Source organism: Oncorhynchus masou, chromosome 23, assembly GCF_036934945.1.
Source record: "Oncorhynchus masou masou isolate Uvic2021 chromosome 23, UVic_Omas_1.1, whole genome shotgun sequence".
Taxonomy (NCBI): domain Eukaryota; kingdom Metazoa; phylum Chordata; class Actinopteri; order Salmoniformes; family Salmonidae; genus Oncorhynchus; species Oncorhynchus masou.
Genome location: NC_088234.1, coordinates 61,954,637 through 61,971,330, shown reverse-complemented (window position 1 = coordinate 61,971,330; position 16,694 = coordinate 61,954,637). Strand labels below are relative to the sequence as shown.

General features: G+C 45.6%; 1 protein-coding gene across 1 annotated transcript; it reads left to right on the top strand.

Annotated features, from left to right (window-relative positions):
- Nucleotides 1–1,340: 1,340 nt before the first annotated feature.
- On the top strand, nt 1,341–8,675 carry LOC135510134 (neurofilament medium polypeptide-like). Its single transcript, XM_064930914.1, has 4 exons — nt 1,341–2,585; nt 2,847–2,971; nt 3,419–4,308; nt 5,170–8,675. Exons 1-4 carry the CDS (start codon nt 1,557–1,559, stop codon nt 8,154–8,156), a joined length of 5,031 nt encoding a protein of 1,676 aa, XP_064786986.1. The 5' UTR covers nt 1,341–1,556; the 3' UTR covers nt 8,157–8,675.
- Nucleotides 8,676–16,694: the final 8,019 nt, after the last annotated feature.

Here is a 16,694-nt window from a genome sequence, read left to right as displayed (position 1 = left end):
GTTTCCCGGACGTATCAAGAATGGTCCACCACCCAAAGGAGATTCAGACAAGTTGACAGTGACACAACTGTGGGAAGCATTGGAATCAACATGGGCCAGCATCCCTGAGGAATGCTTTTAATACCTTGTAGAGTCCATGCCCTGATGAATTGAGTGCAACACAATATTAGGAAGGTGTTCCTAATGTTTTGTACAGTCAGTGTATCTACTGAGTGACTTTCACCTGATCTAAAAGCACATTCTCAACACTTTTGTTTGTATAGGGGTCCACCACGGTGAGGACAGTTAGGTGTTACATATTACAATACTTCAAAATTATAAAAATGTTGCCTATGAAATGTGTTAAAATATGTGAATCACTATGTATCCTTTTCTAACATACATCTATCAAGTGACATTTTTTTTTATTTCACCTTTATTTAACTAGGCAAGTCAGTTAAGAACAAATTCTTATTTTCAATGACGGCCTAGGAACAGTGGGTTAACTGCCTGTTCAGGGGCAGAACGACAGATTTATAACCTTGTCAGCTCGGGGATATGAACTTGCAACCTTTCGGTTACTAGTCCAACTTTTCTAACCACTAGTCTATCGCCCCAAATGCATGAGTTAATGTAGTGCTTATTTTAGTGATGATACACTATTTTACAATAAAAAGATGTTTGCTGAGACATTGTTTAGTCACATTTTGTATTTACTAATCTCTCTCTACAGAGGTTTTCATGTCTGATAAAGAGAGTAAATATCATATTCTGACGTCATATTCACATTGTTCACTGAAACCCATCATTGATTTCTATGAGCAACCTACCGTATACTGTGAGGTGTAAATGAAAGCTGTATCACTGGAACACATCCAGGCCAACCCCTTTCAGCCAGTCTGTCTCCGCCAAGACAAGCAGACCCATGCATTTTCCTCATGTAGACATTTGTAAAAAGGTTCCAGATTAATGGGCAACTCCACCCATTTTCAACCTAATTTTCACTGGTTTGGTGCTAGAGATGATGAATATGAGGTTGAAAAATGTTTGAAATGCCCTTTAAAAGTGCTGTTTGACTGAGAAATGGGAGCAGTTTTGTCTAGGCTTAGGGTCATTCTTACATGACTATTTTACACTTGCATTACTGTCTCGTATATACAATAATATACAGTTATATTACAAGGCAAACACATTCAGCCAAACCAGATTCTGCAACCCCTTTCTATAATTTTAGCCCCTTGGATAAAACAATAGTCTGAACACCTGACAATGTATTGAAGACATATGGCTTTTAATTTTGAGGTGTCATTGTAGACTGCCAACGTTTCAAAGTGAAACTCCTATGCGTCAATGCTGTCTGAGACAAAACGATGAGGGAGAAAGAGAGATGGAGAGAGAGAGAGACCACAGGTGAGGACGCAAGCGTTGGCAGACAGTCAAGCCTACAGCTGATGCTATACATTTTCAGCACTATAGACAGTTCCATTCTGCAGCGCGAGCAGACAGAGGGGGTATAAAAAGGTAGGAGCCGAGCTGCTTAGCCTGCACACTAACACTGCTTAGTTTACTGAGGCAATATGAGCCACAGAATGGACTATCATTTGGGTTCTCCACATAGGGGAGCTCAGGCTGAGTATTCCTGCTATCAACCCAAACTGACCGGATCCCCCTCTGCATCCAGGACCGTTGGCTTTGAGTCGACTACCACATACACGAACAGAGGATATGCAACGACACTGAAGAGCGAATTCGGATCTGTTCCGAGATCATCAGAGAGCCTTTTCAATTTATCAAACCCATTTACCGAGGTCTTGACAAAAATGAATGAGAAAGAACAGCTCCATGGGCTGAACGACCGTTTTGCAGGATTCATAGAGAAGGTGCGTCATTTGGAGCATGAAAATGAATTGTTTGAGAGGGAAATCGAGGAAATCAAACTAAAGGCACAGTCCCCTGCGTCTCTGGCCCAGGAGCACGAGCCGGAGCTTATGGACCTGAGGAACCTAGTTCATGACATCACCCTTCAGAAGCGTCAGATGGAGATAGAGCATCAGAACCTGGAGGAAGATTTCCTCACCTTGAGAGACAAGTATGAGCAGGAGGCACGTGACCGCTTGAACGCAGAGAACGGCATCCTTGTGCTGAAAAAGGACGCCAACGATGCATACCTCGCCAAACTTCAGTTGGACAAGAAAGCGCAGTCTCTGGTGGACGAGATCCACTTCCTGAAGAAGAACCATGAGGACGAGATATCAGAAATGGTGGCCCAGATCCAAGAGGCTCAAGTAACGGTCAAGACGCACGACTTTGGCAAACCTGACATCACAGAGGCTCTCCGGGACATCCGTGTGCAGTTAGAAGGTCACGCTACTTCCGACATTCAGCAGGCCGAGGAGGGCTTCCGTGTCCAGTTCGCAAAGTTAACCAAAGCAGCAGAAAGTAACAGAGAGGCGTTGAAGGCAACCCAGCAGGAGATCCAGGAGAATAGAAGGCACCTGCAGGGGAAGACAATTGAACTGGACTGTGGGAAAGGAATGAGAGAGGCCCTGGAAAAACAACTACAAGAGCTGGAGGAGCGTCACTATGCAGAATTGATTCATTACCAGGTAGACTGTGGTTTATTTTGTACCTCTAACAATTGTAAGTAAACATCCACGTTTATGACTCGTATTTGTATTCAGGGCTAGGTACTAGGTGTATGCCACAAATATAGACCCCATGTGAACTGTATCATTATTGGAATATAATTTCCTCATATTGGCCTGTAGGGGTAGAACACTATTTCCCCCCTTAAATCGCTCCTTGTCATACCAGACAAAGTGGCTGGTTGACCCTATTATTGACTCTACTTGTGTTTTTTGGTGCAGGACACTATCAGGCATCTGGAGAATGAGCTGACCAATGCTAAACTAGACATGTCTGGCTACCTGAGAGAGAACCAGGACCTGCTGAATGTCAAAATGGCTTTGGATGTGGAGATTCTCTCTTACAGGTAAGAGACATCAACTCCGTCTCTCCCATATATAAAATCATTGACTGAGGAAAATACTGTATATTTTTAGTGTGTTCCTGGATCTTTTTCTGAGGATAACCGGGGTGTGGACATTTTATTCTAGCCCAGCGCTAACACATCTGATTCAACTTAGTGCTGTGTTAGAGCAAAACTGTGCAAAAGTGTCATAGCGGTGAGAGATTACTACAAAACACAGTCAATCTTGAATAATAAATAAAGACTAATCAAATGAACAGACCATTTCACAACACAGAATGACACTTTAATCATGATATGGATATTCAGACATATCCACACACACTGTTCTCACGAGCTGACATGGATGTGTGCAGAATTGATCACTCTGGAATTTTCGAGGCTAAAACATTGGGACATATCCGTATTATAGTCATGACGGTAATAACATGTCTCTCTGCCTCCCTATAGGAAACTCCTGGAGGGTGAGGAGTCCCATCTGTACACCATCTCTGACACCCACATGTCCATGCCCTGCATCTACCGCCAGTCCCCCGTCTACACCCTGCCTTGCCTGGCCCGGCAGGGAGGTCCCACACGCAGGTCTGAACCCCAGTACAAGTTTGTTGAGGAGATCATCACTGAGACCACCAGAGACATGGAGATGTCCGAGATCGAGGAGACAGGCTCCGAGGAGATGGTCGGGGGAGAGGGAGACGAGTTGAGACAGAAGCAGGGAGAAGAGAGTGACAAAGCTGAGAGGAGGAGTGGGGAACAGGTGGATGAGCAGAAAGAGAAAGCTAGAGGTAAAGTGGATGTTGATGTGGACGCCCCGGAGGAAGAGGGTGAACAGGAGGAAGAGTCTAAGAAACATCAGATGGTAACATCAGCAGAGGTCGAGGTAAATGGAGATGGAGTTAGCCCTAGTGAGGGAGAAAATGGAGAGGAGGGAGATGATGAAAGAGAGGAGGAAAAGGGGGGTGAGCCAGATTCAATCAAAAAGACAGAGGACATTGACAGAGGTGAAAATACACAAAGTGAAGTCAAATCAGCTGAGGCCACCAGTGAGGGAGAGAAGGAAAAACTGGACACAACAGAGAAGCAAGACAGTGAGATAAATGAGACATTAGAAAAAGATGACACCCCAAAACATGGCAAATCCCAACTAGAGGTTCCCATGAATGGTGACATCTCTAAAGAAAGTCCCATCAAAGAGAGAAAAAAGGTACATCTGACAGAGCAGAGTGCCCCAACACTGGAGCAGAAACCTGATCATAAGGAGCACAGAGAGTCAGACCAACCTCAAGAGGCAGAGAGTGCTGTGACAACACAAGAAGAGGATCTCCCTGAGCCCACAGAGAAGGACATGGAATCCCCTGATAACACTGCAGAGCTCAACAGCAGTTCAACCAAGGAGACAGTGGAGCAGGTGAAGTCACCTGATGATTCTTGTGTAAAAACGACACAAGATGAGAGAACAGTAGGAGGTAAAATGCCAGACAGAATTCTCAGCACAACAAGTGAGTGTAAGGAAGAGCCTGTGCAAAAGACTCCTAAACAGGAGGTGGGTCCAACAGAGCAAAATGTGAGCAGCAAGGATGATAGTGTAAAAAGTAGTGTGCAGAATGAACATAATGGCAGTGAAAAGGTCACAAAAGATGTCTCAATGGGTGAGGAAAAGGGGAAAGAATCGGAGACATCCCCTAAACCCAACGCCACTGTCACTCCTAAAGAAGAAACTTCCATTAAACCAGAACCAGCAGTCACCCCTAAAGAAGAAACTTCCATTAAACCAGAACCAGCAGTCACCCCTAAAGAAGAAACTACCATTAAACCAGAACCAGCAGTCACCCCTAAAGAACAAACTTCCCCAAAACCAGAACTAGCAGTCACCCCTAAAGAAGAAACTTCCCCAAAACCAGAACTAGCAGTCACCCCTAAAGAAGAAACTTCCCCAAAACCAGAACTAGCAGTCACCCCTAAAGAAGAAACCTCCCCAAAACCAGATCTAGCAGTCACCCCTAAAGTAGAAACTTCCATTAAACCAGAACCAGCAGTCACCCCTAAAGAAGAAACTTCCCCAAAACCAGAACTAGCAGTCACCCCTAAAGAAGAAACCTCCCCAAAACCAGATCTAGCAGTCACCCCTAAAGTAGAAACTTCCCCAAAACCAGAACTAGCATTTACCACTAAAGAAGAAACGTCCCCAAAACCAGAACCAGCAGTCACCCCTAAAGAGGAGACATCTCCTAAACCGGACCCCACTGTCACCCCTAAAGAGGAGACATCTCCTAAACCGGACCCCACTGTCACCCCTAAAGAGGAGACATCTCCTAAACCGGACCCCACTGTCACCCCTAAAGAGGAGACATCTCCTAAACCGGACCCCACTGTCACCCCTAAAGAGGAGACATCCCCAAAACCATTACCGACAGTCGCCCCTAAAGAGGAGACATCTCCTAAACCGTACCCCACTGTCACCCCTAAAGAGGAGACATCTCCTAAACCGGACCCCACTGTCACCCCTAAAGAGGAGACATCTCCTAAACCGGACCCCACTGTCACCCCTAAAGAGGAGACATCTCCTAAACCGGACCCCACTGTCACCCCTAAAGAGGAGACATCTCCTAAACCGGACCCCACTGTCACCCCTAAAGAGGAGACATCTCCTAAACCGGACCCCACTGTCACCCCTAAAGAGGAGACATCTCCTAAACCAGAACTAGCAGTCACCACTAAAGAAGAAACTTCCCCAAAACCAGAACTAGCAGTCACCACTAAATTAGAATCTTCCCCAAAACCAGAACTAGCAGTCACCACTAAAGAAGAAACTTCCCCAAAACCAGAACTAGCAGTCACCACTAAATTAGAATCTTCCCCAAAACCAGAACTAGCATTCACCACTAAAGAAGAAACGTCCCCAGAACCAGAACTAGCAGTCACCGCTAAATTAGAAACTTCCCCAAAACCAGATCTAGCAGTCACCCCTAAAAAACAAACTTCCCCAAATCCAGAACCAACAATCACCCCTAAAGAAGAAAATTCCCCAAAACCAGAACTAGCAGTCACCCCTAAAGAACAAACTTCCCCAAATCCAGAACCAACAATCACCCCTAAAGAAGAAAATTCCCCAAAACCAGAACTAGCAGTCACCCCTAAAGAACAAACTTCCCCAAATCCAGAACCAACAATCACCCCTAAAGAAGACAATTCCCCAAAACCAGAACTAGCAGTCACCCCTAAAGAAGAATCTACCCCAAGACCAGAACCATCAGTCACCCCTAAAAATGAAACATTCCCTAACCCTGACCCCACTGTCACTCCTAAAGAAGAAACAACCTCTCAACCAGGGCCATCAGTCACTCCTAAAGAGGAGATACCCCCTAAACTGTACCCCACTGTCAACCCTAAAGAAGAAACTTCCATTAAACCAGATCTAGCAGTCACCCCTAAAGAAGAAACTTCCATTAAACCAGAGCCAGCAGTCACCCCTAAAGAAGAAACTTCCCCAAAACCAGATCTAGCAGTCACCCCTAAAGAAGAAACTTCCCCAAAACCAGATCTAGCAGTCACCCCTAAAGTAGAAACCTCCCCAAAACCAGTACTAGCAGTCACACCTAAAGATGAAACCTCCCCAAAACCAGAACCAGGAGTCATACCAAAAGTAGAAACTTCCCCAAAACCAGAACTAGCAGTCACCACTAAAGAAGAAACCTCCCCAAAACCAGAACCAGGAGTCATACCAAAAGTAGAAACTTCTCCAAAACCAGAACTAGCAGTCACCCCTAAAGAAGAAACCTCCCCAAAACCAGTACTAGCAGTCACACCTAAAGTAGAAACCTCACCAAAACCAGTACTAGCAGTCACCCCTAAAGAAGAAACCTCCCCAAAACCAGAACCAGGAGTCATACCAAAAGTAGAAACTTCCCCAAAACCAGAACTAGCAGTCACCCCTAAAGAAGAAACCTCCCCAAAACCAGTACTAGCAGTCACACCTAAAGAAGAAACCTCCCCAAAACCAGAACCAGGAGTCATACCAAAAGTAGAAACTTCCCCAAAACCAGAACTAGCAGTCACCCCTAAAGAAGAAACCTCCCCAAAACCAGTACTAGCAGTCACACCTAAAGTAGAAACCTCCCCAAAACCAGTACTAGCAGTCACCCCTAAAGAAGAAACCTCACCAAAACCAGAACCAGGAGTCATACCAAAAGTAGAAACTTCCCCAAAACCAGAACTAGCAGTCACCCCTAAAGAAGAAACCTCCCCAAAACCAGTACTAGCAGTCACACCTAAAGTAGAAACCTCCCCAAAACCAGTACTAGCAGTCACACCTAAAGATGAAACTTCCCCAAAACCAGAACTAGCAGCCACCCCTAAAGAAGAATCTACCCCAAAACCAGAACCAGCAGTCACCCCTAAAAATGAAACATCCCCTAACCCAGATCCCACTGTCACTCCTAAAGAAGAAACATCCCCGCAACAGGAGCCAACAGTCACCCCTAAAGAGGAGACAATCCCTAAACCGTATCCCACTGTCACCACTAAAGAAGAAACATCCCCTAAACCGTTCCCCACTGTTGCCCCTAAAGAGGAGACATCCCCTAAACCAGAACGAGCAGTCACCACTAAAGTAGAAACCTCCCCAAAACCAGAACTAGCAGTCACAACCAAAGCAGAAACTTCCCCAAAGCCAGAACCAGCAGTCACACATATAGAAGAAACTTCGCCAAAACCAGAACCAGCAGTCACCGCTAAAGTAGAAACTTCCACAAAACCAGAACCAGCAGTCACCCCTAATGTAGAAACATTTCCAAAACCAGACCCAACCATTACCCCTAAAGAGGAAATATCCCCTAAACCAGACTCAACTCTCACACCAGAATTAACGACCACCCCTAAACCATACTCAACCCTCACCCCAGAATCAAGTACCACCCCTACAGAAGAGAGTGAAACGATGGGCAGTGGTGACAAAGCTAAGACAATCACACCACCAGAAGAACAGATGCCTGCAGTTGCAGAGAGCAAGGACTCACACAGGGGGGCGCCAGAAAGCAACACAACTCAGGAGAAACCAGAAGAAAGTATGGACAAAGAGCCTGAGAAGGTTACAGATCCCAAAGATGGACCACCAAAGATAGTTAGCGTGAAGACCAAGGCCTCTGAGTTAAAACCTGAACATGTGGAGATATCTATTACAAAGATATAACCAGTGAAAGAACAGGATGTATCAGCCGTGGGTTTGAAAGATCAGACAGTTGATGAGAAGATAACAGAACAGGTGCAATTTTAAATAGACTAGAACAGCTTTACAGGAGGCGCATGGTTAGTGAAAGCCTATAAAGCGATATGAGAACTGCTCCGCCTTAAGATATTAACTGACACTTAATATGTAAAGTATCATGGATCTGTCAATCTTATCTCCAGGGCCGCAACTTTCACTGGGGACGGGACATGTCCCCCTCCCACATTCTGAAATTGTATTTTTGTCCCCCCCGTTTCATCATTGGAATATGTTACAAAACGAGGCAGTGGTGTGCTTTTGGACCATGTGGATGCCTCCGAGTGGTCGGCTGTTTGGAGTGTTTATCCGACTGGATATGATTTTCTTTTTTACAATAATAATAACGCTCCCCCACTTCTAAAACCAAAGATGCGCCCCTGATTATGAGGCACAGTTAATGAACTCCTGCAAGAGAGATGTACTGTAATATTGAATGTAACAAATCAAAAGCTGTTTTGCTGTATCTATTTGCTGTATCTATTTACTTCTGAATAATGGATGATAATGTGCATGGGATGATAATGAGAATGGTTGATAATGTGATTTGATCATGCCTGAATGTGCTGAGCAATAAATTATATTTGAAGAGCACTTCTGTTTCCAGCTATTCTTACATACTGTGCTGTATTTCACATGATAAGATGGCATCACATATAGCATTTCTCAGAATTTCTCCCCTATGTAGAAGCAGGTGAATTCCAACAGCACTATCCTGAATTCAAAATAAATCTCCCCTTCGCCCACATCCAATTTCCCCAAAGCATGGCAAAAACTCACGGTTGAGCCCTTTAAATGGAACAAAAATTTAAACGCAACATATTGAGTTACAGTTCATATAAGGAAATCAATCAATTGAAATAAATGTATTAGGCCCTAATCTATGGATTTCACATGACTGGGAATACAGATATGCATCTGTTGGTCACTACAGCGGCTCCAACGCTTGTCGGATGTGGCAAGGCTTGCAAACTATTACAGACTACGATGGGAAGCATAGCCGAGAGCTACCCAGTGACACGAGCCTACCAGACGAGCTAAATAACTTCTATGCTCGCTTAGAGGTAACACTGAAACATGCATGAGAGAATCAGTTGTTCCGGATGACTGTAGGATCACGCTCTCCGCAGCCGATGTGATTAAGACCGTAAAACAGGTCAATATTCACAAGGCTGCAGGGCCAGACGGATTACCAGGACGTGTACTCCACGCATGCACTGACCAACTGGCAAGTGTCTTCACTGACATTTTCAACCTCTCCCTGTCTGAGTCTGTAATACCAACATGTTTCAAGCATACCACCATAGCACTTGTCCCCAAGAACACCAAGGTAACCTGCCTAAATGATTACCGAACCGTAGCACTCATGTCTGTAGCCATGAAATGCTTTGAAAGTCTGGTCATAGCTCACATCAACACCATTATCCCAGAAACCCTCGTCCTATTCCAATTTGTGTACCACACCTATAGATCCACAGATGATGCAATCTCTATTGCACTCCACACTGCCCTTTCACACCTGGACAAAAGGAATACCTACAGTGAGAACGCTATTCATTGACTACAGCTCAGCATTCAATACCATAGTGCCCTCAAAGCTGATCACTAAGCTAAGGACCCTGGGACTGAACACCTCCCTCCTCAACTGGATCCTGGACTTCCTGAAGGGTAAGGGTAACTTCAAGTTCCTTGGCTTCCACATCACTAACAAACTAACATGGTCCAAGCACACCAATAAAGTCGTGAAGAGGGCACGACAAAACCTATTCCCCCTCAGGAGACTGAAAAGATTTGGCGTGGGTCCTCAGATCCTCAAAAGGTTTTACAGCTGCACCATCGAGAACATCCTGACGTGTTGCATCACTGCCTGGTATGGCAACTGCTCGGCCTCCGAACGCAAGGCACTACAGAGGGTAGTGCATATGGCCCAGTACATCACTGGGGCCAAGCTTCCTGCCAACCAGGACCTCTATACCAGGCGGTGTCAGAGGAAGGCCCAAAAAATTGTCAAAGACTCCAGCCACCCTAGTCAAATCAAATCAAATTTTGTTTGTCACGTACACATGGTTAGCAGATGTTAATGCGAGTGTAGCGAAATGCTTGTTCTTCTAGTTCCGACCATGCAGTAATATCTAACAAGTAATCCAGCCTAACAATTTCACAACAGCTACCTTATACACACAAGTGTAAAGGAATGAATAAGAAAATGTACACAAAATATATGAATTAGTGATGGCCGATCAGCATCGGCAAGATGCAGTAGAACGATATAGAGTACAGTATATACATATGAGATGAGTAATGAAGGGTATGTAAACATTTTATAAAGTGGCATTGTTTAAAGTGGCTAGTGATACATTTATTACATCAATTTGTCCATTATTAATGTGGCTGGAGTTGAGTCAGTATGTTGGCAGCAGCCACTCAATGTTAGTGATGGCTGTTTAACAGTCTGATGGCCTTGAGATAGAAGGTGTTTTTCAGTCTCTCGGTCCCCGCTTTGATGCACCTGTACTGTCCTCGCCTTCTGGATGATAGTGGGGTGAACAGGCAGTGGCCCGGGTGGTTGTTGTCCTTGATGATCTTTTTGGCCTTCCTGTGACGTAGGGTGTGTAATATTTGTGTTGTGGAGAAATGACCAGGCAGGAGACGGGAGTACAGTTAGATTTCCTTTAGTCAAAACCCCCCGTGCTCTACAGTTCCCGGCACCCCAGTGCGCATGTGCATTTCCTATTAGGTGTAGTAACGTAACACTGCTGTAATGCATTACTGCTTAGTAACAGCACAGTAACTAATATAAACAGATGTAGATCCCAGATACTACAGGGTGGTGTAGGTGTCCTGGAGGGCAGGTAGTTTGCCCCCGGTGATGTGTTGTGCAGATCTCACTACCCTCTGGAGAGCCTTATGGTTGTGGGCGGAGCAGTTGCCATAACAGGCGGTGATGCAGCCCGACAGGATGCTCTCGATTGTGCATCTGTAAAAGTGTGTGAGTGTTTTTGGTGACAAGCTGAATTTCTTCAGCCTCCTGAGGTTGAAGAGGTGCTGCTGCACCACGCTGTCCATTTCAGTTTGTCCGTGATGTGTACGCCGAGGAACTTAAAACTTTCCACCCTCTCCACTACTGTCCCGTCGATATGGATAGGGGGCTGCTCCCTCTACTGTTTCCTGAAGTCCACGATCATCTCCTTTGTTTTGTTGACATTGAGTGTGGAGTTATTGTTCTGACACCACACTCCGAGGGCCCTTACCTCTTCTCTGTAGGCCGTCTCGTCATTGTTGGTAATCAAGCCTACCACTGAAGTGTCGTCTGCAAACTCGATGATTGAGTTGGAGACGTGCATGGCCACGCAGTCGTTGGTGAACAGGGAGTACAGGAGAGGGCTGAGAACGCACCCTTGTGGGGCCCCAGTGTTGAGGATCAATGGGGTGGAGATGTTGTTACCTACCCTCACCACCTGGGGGTGGCTCGTCAGGAAGTCCAGGACCCAGTTGCACAGGGCGGGGTCGAAACCCAGGGTCTCAAGCTTAATGACGAGTTTGGAGGGTCCTATGGTGTTAAATGCTGAGCTGTAGTCGATGAACAGCATTCTTCCATAGGTATTCATCTTGTCCAGATGGGTTTGTGCAGTGTGCAGTGTGATTGCATCGTCTGTGGACCTATTGGGGCAGTAAGCAAATTGGAGTGGGTATAGGGTGTCAGGTAGGTTGGAGGTGATATGGTCCTTGACTAGTCTCTCAAAGCACTTCATGATGACGGAAGTGAGTACTATGGGGCGGTAGTCATTTAGCTCAGTTACCTTAGCTTTCTTGGGAACAGGAATAATGGTGGCCCTTTTGAAGCATGTGGGAACAGCAGACTGGGATAAGGATTGATTGAATATGTCCGTAAACACACCAGCCAGCTGGTCCGCGCAATGTCTTGAGGACCTGGTTGGGGATGCCGTCTGGGCCTGCAGCCTTGCGAGGGTTAACACGTTGAAATGTTTTACTCACGTTGGCTGCAGTGAAGGAGAGCCCGCAGGTTTTGGTAGCGGGCTGTGTCAGTGGCACTGTATTTTACTCAAAATGAGCAAAGAAGTTGTTTAGTCTGTCTGGGAGCAAGACATTGTGGTCTGCGACAGGGCTGGTTTTTCTTTTGTAGTCCGTGATTGACTGTAGACCTTGCCACATACCTCTCGTGTCTGAGCCATTGAATTGTGACTCTACTTTGTCTCTAAACTGACACTTAGTTTGTTTGATTGCCTTTCCGGAGGCAATAGTTACACTGTTTGTATTCAGTCATGTTTCCGGTCACCTTGCCCTGATTAAAAGCAGTGGTTTGGCTTTCAGTTTTGAGCGAATGCTGCCATCAATCCACGGTTTCTGGTTGGGGAATGTTTTAATAGATGCTGTGGGTACAACATCACCAATGCACTTGCTAATAAACTCGCTCACCGAATCAGCATATTCATCAATGTTGTTGTTCGACGCTATGCAGAATATATCCCAGTCCACGTGATCGAAGCAATCTTGAGGCGTGGAATCCGATTGGTCGGACCAGCGTTGAACAGACCTGAGCACGGGTGCTTCCTGTTTTAGTTTCTGTCTATAGGTGTCACGTTCTGACCATAGTTATTTTGTGTTTTCTTTGTTTCAGTGCTGGTCAGGACGTGAACTGAGTGGGCATTCTATGTTTTGTGTTTCTATGTTGGGTTTGTTGTTTGGCCTGATATGGTTCTCAATCAGAGGCAGGTGTTTGTCATTGTCTCTGATTGGGAACCATATTTAGGTAGCCTGTTTTGTGTTGGGTTTTGTGGGTGGTTGTTTCTTGTCTTTGTGTTCTCTGCACCAGAAAGGACTGTTTCGGGTTTTGCCACGTTTATTGTTTTGTAATTGTGTTCATGTTGAGTTACTCATGTGAAAAACCATGGACACTTGCCGCGCCACATCTTGGTCCGATCCTCCCTTCTCCTCAGAAGAAGAAGAGGAGGAGGAAAACCCTTACAGAACCACCCACCACGACAGGACCAAGCAGTGTGGTGACAGGCAGCGGCAGCAGGAGCAGCGCAAGGAGGAATGGACATGGGAGGACGGGTTGGACAGAAAAGGACCCTGGGCACAGCCAGGAGAATATCGCCGCCCCAAAGAAGAGCTGGAGGCAGCGAAGGCAGAGAGGCGCTGGTATGAGGAGGCAGCACGGCAGCACGGATGGCAGTCCCCCGCACCAGGCTGTCTCTCTGTCTCAGCCCTACAGGTGCTCCCGTCTGTCCAGAGTTGCTAGAGTCTCCCATCTGTCCAGAGCTGCTAGAGTCTCCCGTCTGTCATGAGCCGCCAGAGCCGCCAGTCTGCAAGGAGCCGCCAGGGCCGCCAGTCTGCAGGGAGCCGCCAGAGCCGCCAGTCTGCAAGAAGTTTCTCATATTAAAAACCATGGACACTTAGCACGCCGCTTCTTGGTCCGATCCTCGCTTCTCCTCAGAAGAAGAAGAGGAGGAGGAAAACCCTTACAATAGGCTAGGAGCAACAAAATGGAGTTGCGGTCAGCTTTTCCGAAAGGAGGGCAGGGGAGAACCTTATATGTGTCGCAGAAGTTAGAATAAAAATGATCCAGGGTTTTGCCAGCCCAGGTCGTGCAATATATAAGCTGAACAGTCACAGACTATTCTCTCTGCTACCGTACGGCAAGTGGTACCGGAGCACCCAGTCTTGTCCAAGAGGCTTCTAAACAGCTTCTACCCCCAAACAGCTTCTACCCCCAAGCCATAAGACTCCTGAACATCTAATCAAATGGCTACCCAGACTATTTGCATTGATCCTCCCCCCACCCACCTTATACGCTGCTGATACTCTCGGTTATTATCTATGTTTAGTCACTTTAATAACTCTACCTACATGTACATATTACCTCAATTACCTCGACACCGGTACATTGACCGGAACCCCCTGTATATAACCCCGCTATTGTTATTTACTGCTGCTCTTTAATTATTTGTTATTCTTACATTTTTTATCTCTTACTTTTTTTAGGTATTTTCTTAAAACGGCATTGTTGGCTAAGGGCTTGTAAGTAAGTATTTCACTGTAAGGTCTACACTTGTTGTATTCGGCGCATGTGACAAATGAAATGTGATTTGATTTGATACCTTATTAACAAAAAAGTTACAGGTGTGGATCAGAAAACCAGTCAGTATCTGGTGTGACCACTATTTGCCTCATGCATTGTGACACATCTCCTTGATCTCGTAACAATATCTCTGTGCATTCAAATTGCCATTGATAAAATGCATTTGTGTTCCTTCTCCATAGCTTATGCCTGCCCATACCATAACCCCACCGCCACCATGGGGCACTCTGTTTACAATGTTGACATCAGCAAACCGCCCGCCCACAGGACGCCATAGACGTGGTCTGCGGTTGTCAGGCCAGTTGGACACACTGCCAAATTCCAATGACGTTGGAGGCGGCTTATGGTAGAGAAATTAATATTCAATTCTCTGGCAACAACTCTGGTGGACATTCCTGCAGTCAGCATGCCAAATGCATGCTCCTTCAAAACTTTAGACATCTGGGGCATTGTGTTGTGTCACAATACTGCACATTTTATGCCCTTTTATTGTCCCCAGCACAAGGTGCACCTGTGTAATGATCATGCTGTGTAATCAGCTTCATGATATGCCACACCTTTCAGGTGGATGGATTATCTTGGCAAATGAGAAATGCTCACTAACAGGGATGTAAACACATTTGTGCACATCATTTGAAGGAAATAAGCTTTTTGTGCCTATGAAACATTTCTGGGACCATTTATTTCAGCTCATGAAACATGAGACCAACACTTTACATGTTGCATTTATATTTTTGTAGTTTTGTCAGACAACACAATACCACAGATGACTCAAGTACTGAGGGAGCTTGCAATTGGCATGCTGACCACAGGAATGACCACCAGAGATGTTGCCAGAAATCGTTTTTAGAGAACTTGTCAGTACGTCCAACCAGCCTCACAACTGCAGACCATAACCACGCCAGCCCAGGACTTCCACCTCCAGCTTCTTCAGTGGAGGAAACTGAAGAGTATTTATTTCTGTAATAAACCCTTTTGTTTGGAAAAACTCATTCTGATTGGCTGGGTCTGGCTTCCAAGTGGGTGTTCCTATACCCTCCCAGGCCCACCCATGGCTCACTCCAAGAAATCACTGGGAAGACTTGAGACGAGCTGTGCTGAGCAGTGCTGCACGCTCACTCCAATGCTTCACGGGGAAGGACTGAGATGAGCTGAGCAGTGCTACATCCTCACTCCAAGGCATCACTGGGAAGGACTGAGACGAGCTGAGTAGTGTGTCATAGAATTCTTATAATCAAAAGGAGAGACTTTAAGATTTCTTCAAAGCAATCAAACTTTACTATTTAATTACTGCCGTAATGGAGCTTGTCAAAGACCCACCCGTAGGTGATTCGTTGATAGCCCAACGACCAGATTTGAGCCACAGCATTTTATAGCAAAGTACATCCTCCTGGCTGTTCATGACAAACAACAGATGTGTGGAATGGGACAAAATGTTAGGATTTGTAAGAAAGATACTAATAATTCACAGCAGACAGTATCTGCTGTAAAAAAACTGTTCTTATTGTGTATTTAAACTGTCCTGTGTGAATTTAAGTATGCTCTCTCTAATTCTCTCTTTCTCTCTTTCTTTCTCTCTCTCGGAGGACCTGAGCCCTAGGACCATGCCTCAGGACTCACGGGCATGATGACTCCTTGCTGTCCCCAGTACACCTGGCCGTGCTGCTGCTCCAGTTTCAACTGTTCTGACTGTGATTATTAATATTTGACCATGCTGGTCATTTATGAACATTTGAACATCATGGCCATGTTCTGTTATAATCTCCACCCAGCACAGCCAGAAGAGGACTGGCCACCCCACATAGCCTGGTTCCTCTCTAGATTTCTTCCTAGGTTTTGGCCTTTCTAGTGAGTTTTTCCTAGCCACCGTGCTTCTACATCTGCATTGCTTGCTGTTTGGGGTTTTAGGCTGGAGTTCTGTACAGCACTTTGAGATATCAGCTGATGTACGAAGGGCTTTATGAATACATTTGATTGATTTGATTGATTTGTGTAGAAACTAGGGTCTGTCCCCCTCTTGAAAGGGTGGGACACTCTTGACCCAAACTGCTACAGACCTATATCTATCCTACCCTGCCTTTCTAAGATCTTGGAAAGCCAAGTTAACAAACAGATCACCAACCATTTCGAATCCCACCGAACCTTCTCCTCTATGCAATCTGGTTTCAGAGCTGGTCATGGGTGCCCCTCAGCCACGCTCAAGGTTCTAAACCATATCTTAACCGCCATCAATAAGAAACAATACTGTGCATTAGTATTCATTGACCTGGCCAAGGCTTCCAACTCTGTCAATCACCACATCCTCATCGGCAGATTCAACAGCCTGGGTTTCTCAAATGATTGCCTCACCTGGTTCACCAACT

Bases quoted from the DNA above. Each gene is read 5' to 3' on its own strand.
- LOC135510134 (XM_064930914.1), top strand. From the start codon at position 1,557: ATGAGCCACAGAATGGACTATCATTTGGGTTCTCCACATAGGGGAGCT. The intron at 2,586-2,846 runs GTAGACTGTGGT...TTTTTGGTGCAG, and splicing joins CAGAATTGATTCATTACCAG to GACACTATCAGGCATCTGGA. The intron at 2,972-3,418 runs GTAAGAGACATC...GCCTCCCTATAG, and splicing joins GTGGAGATTCTCTCTTACAG to GAAACTCCTGGAGGGTGAGG.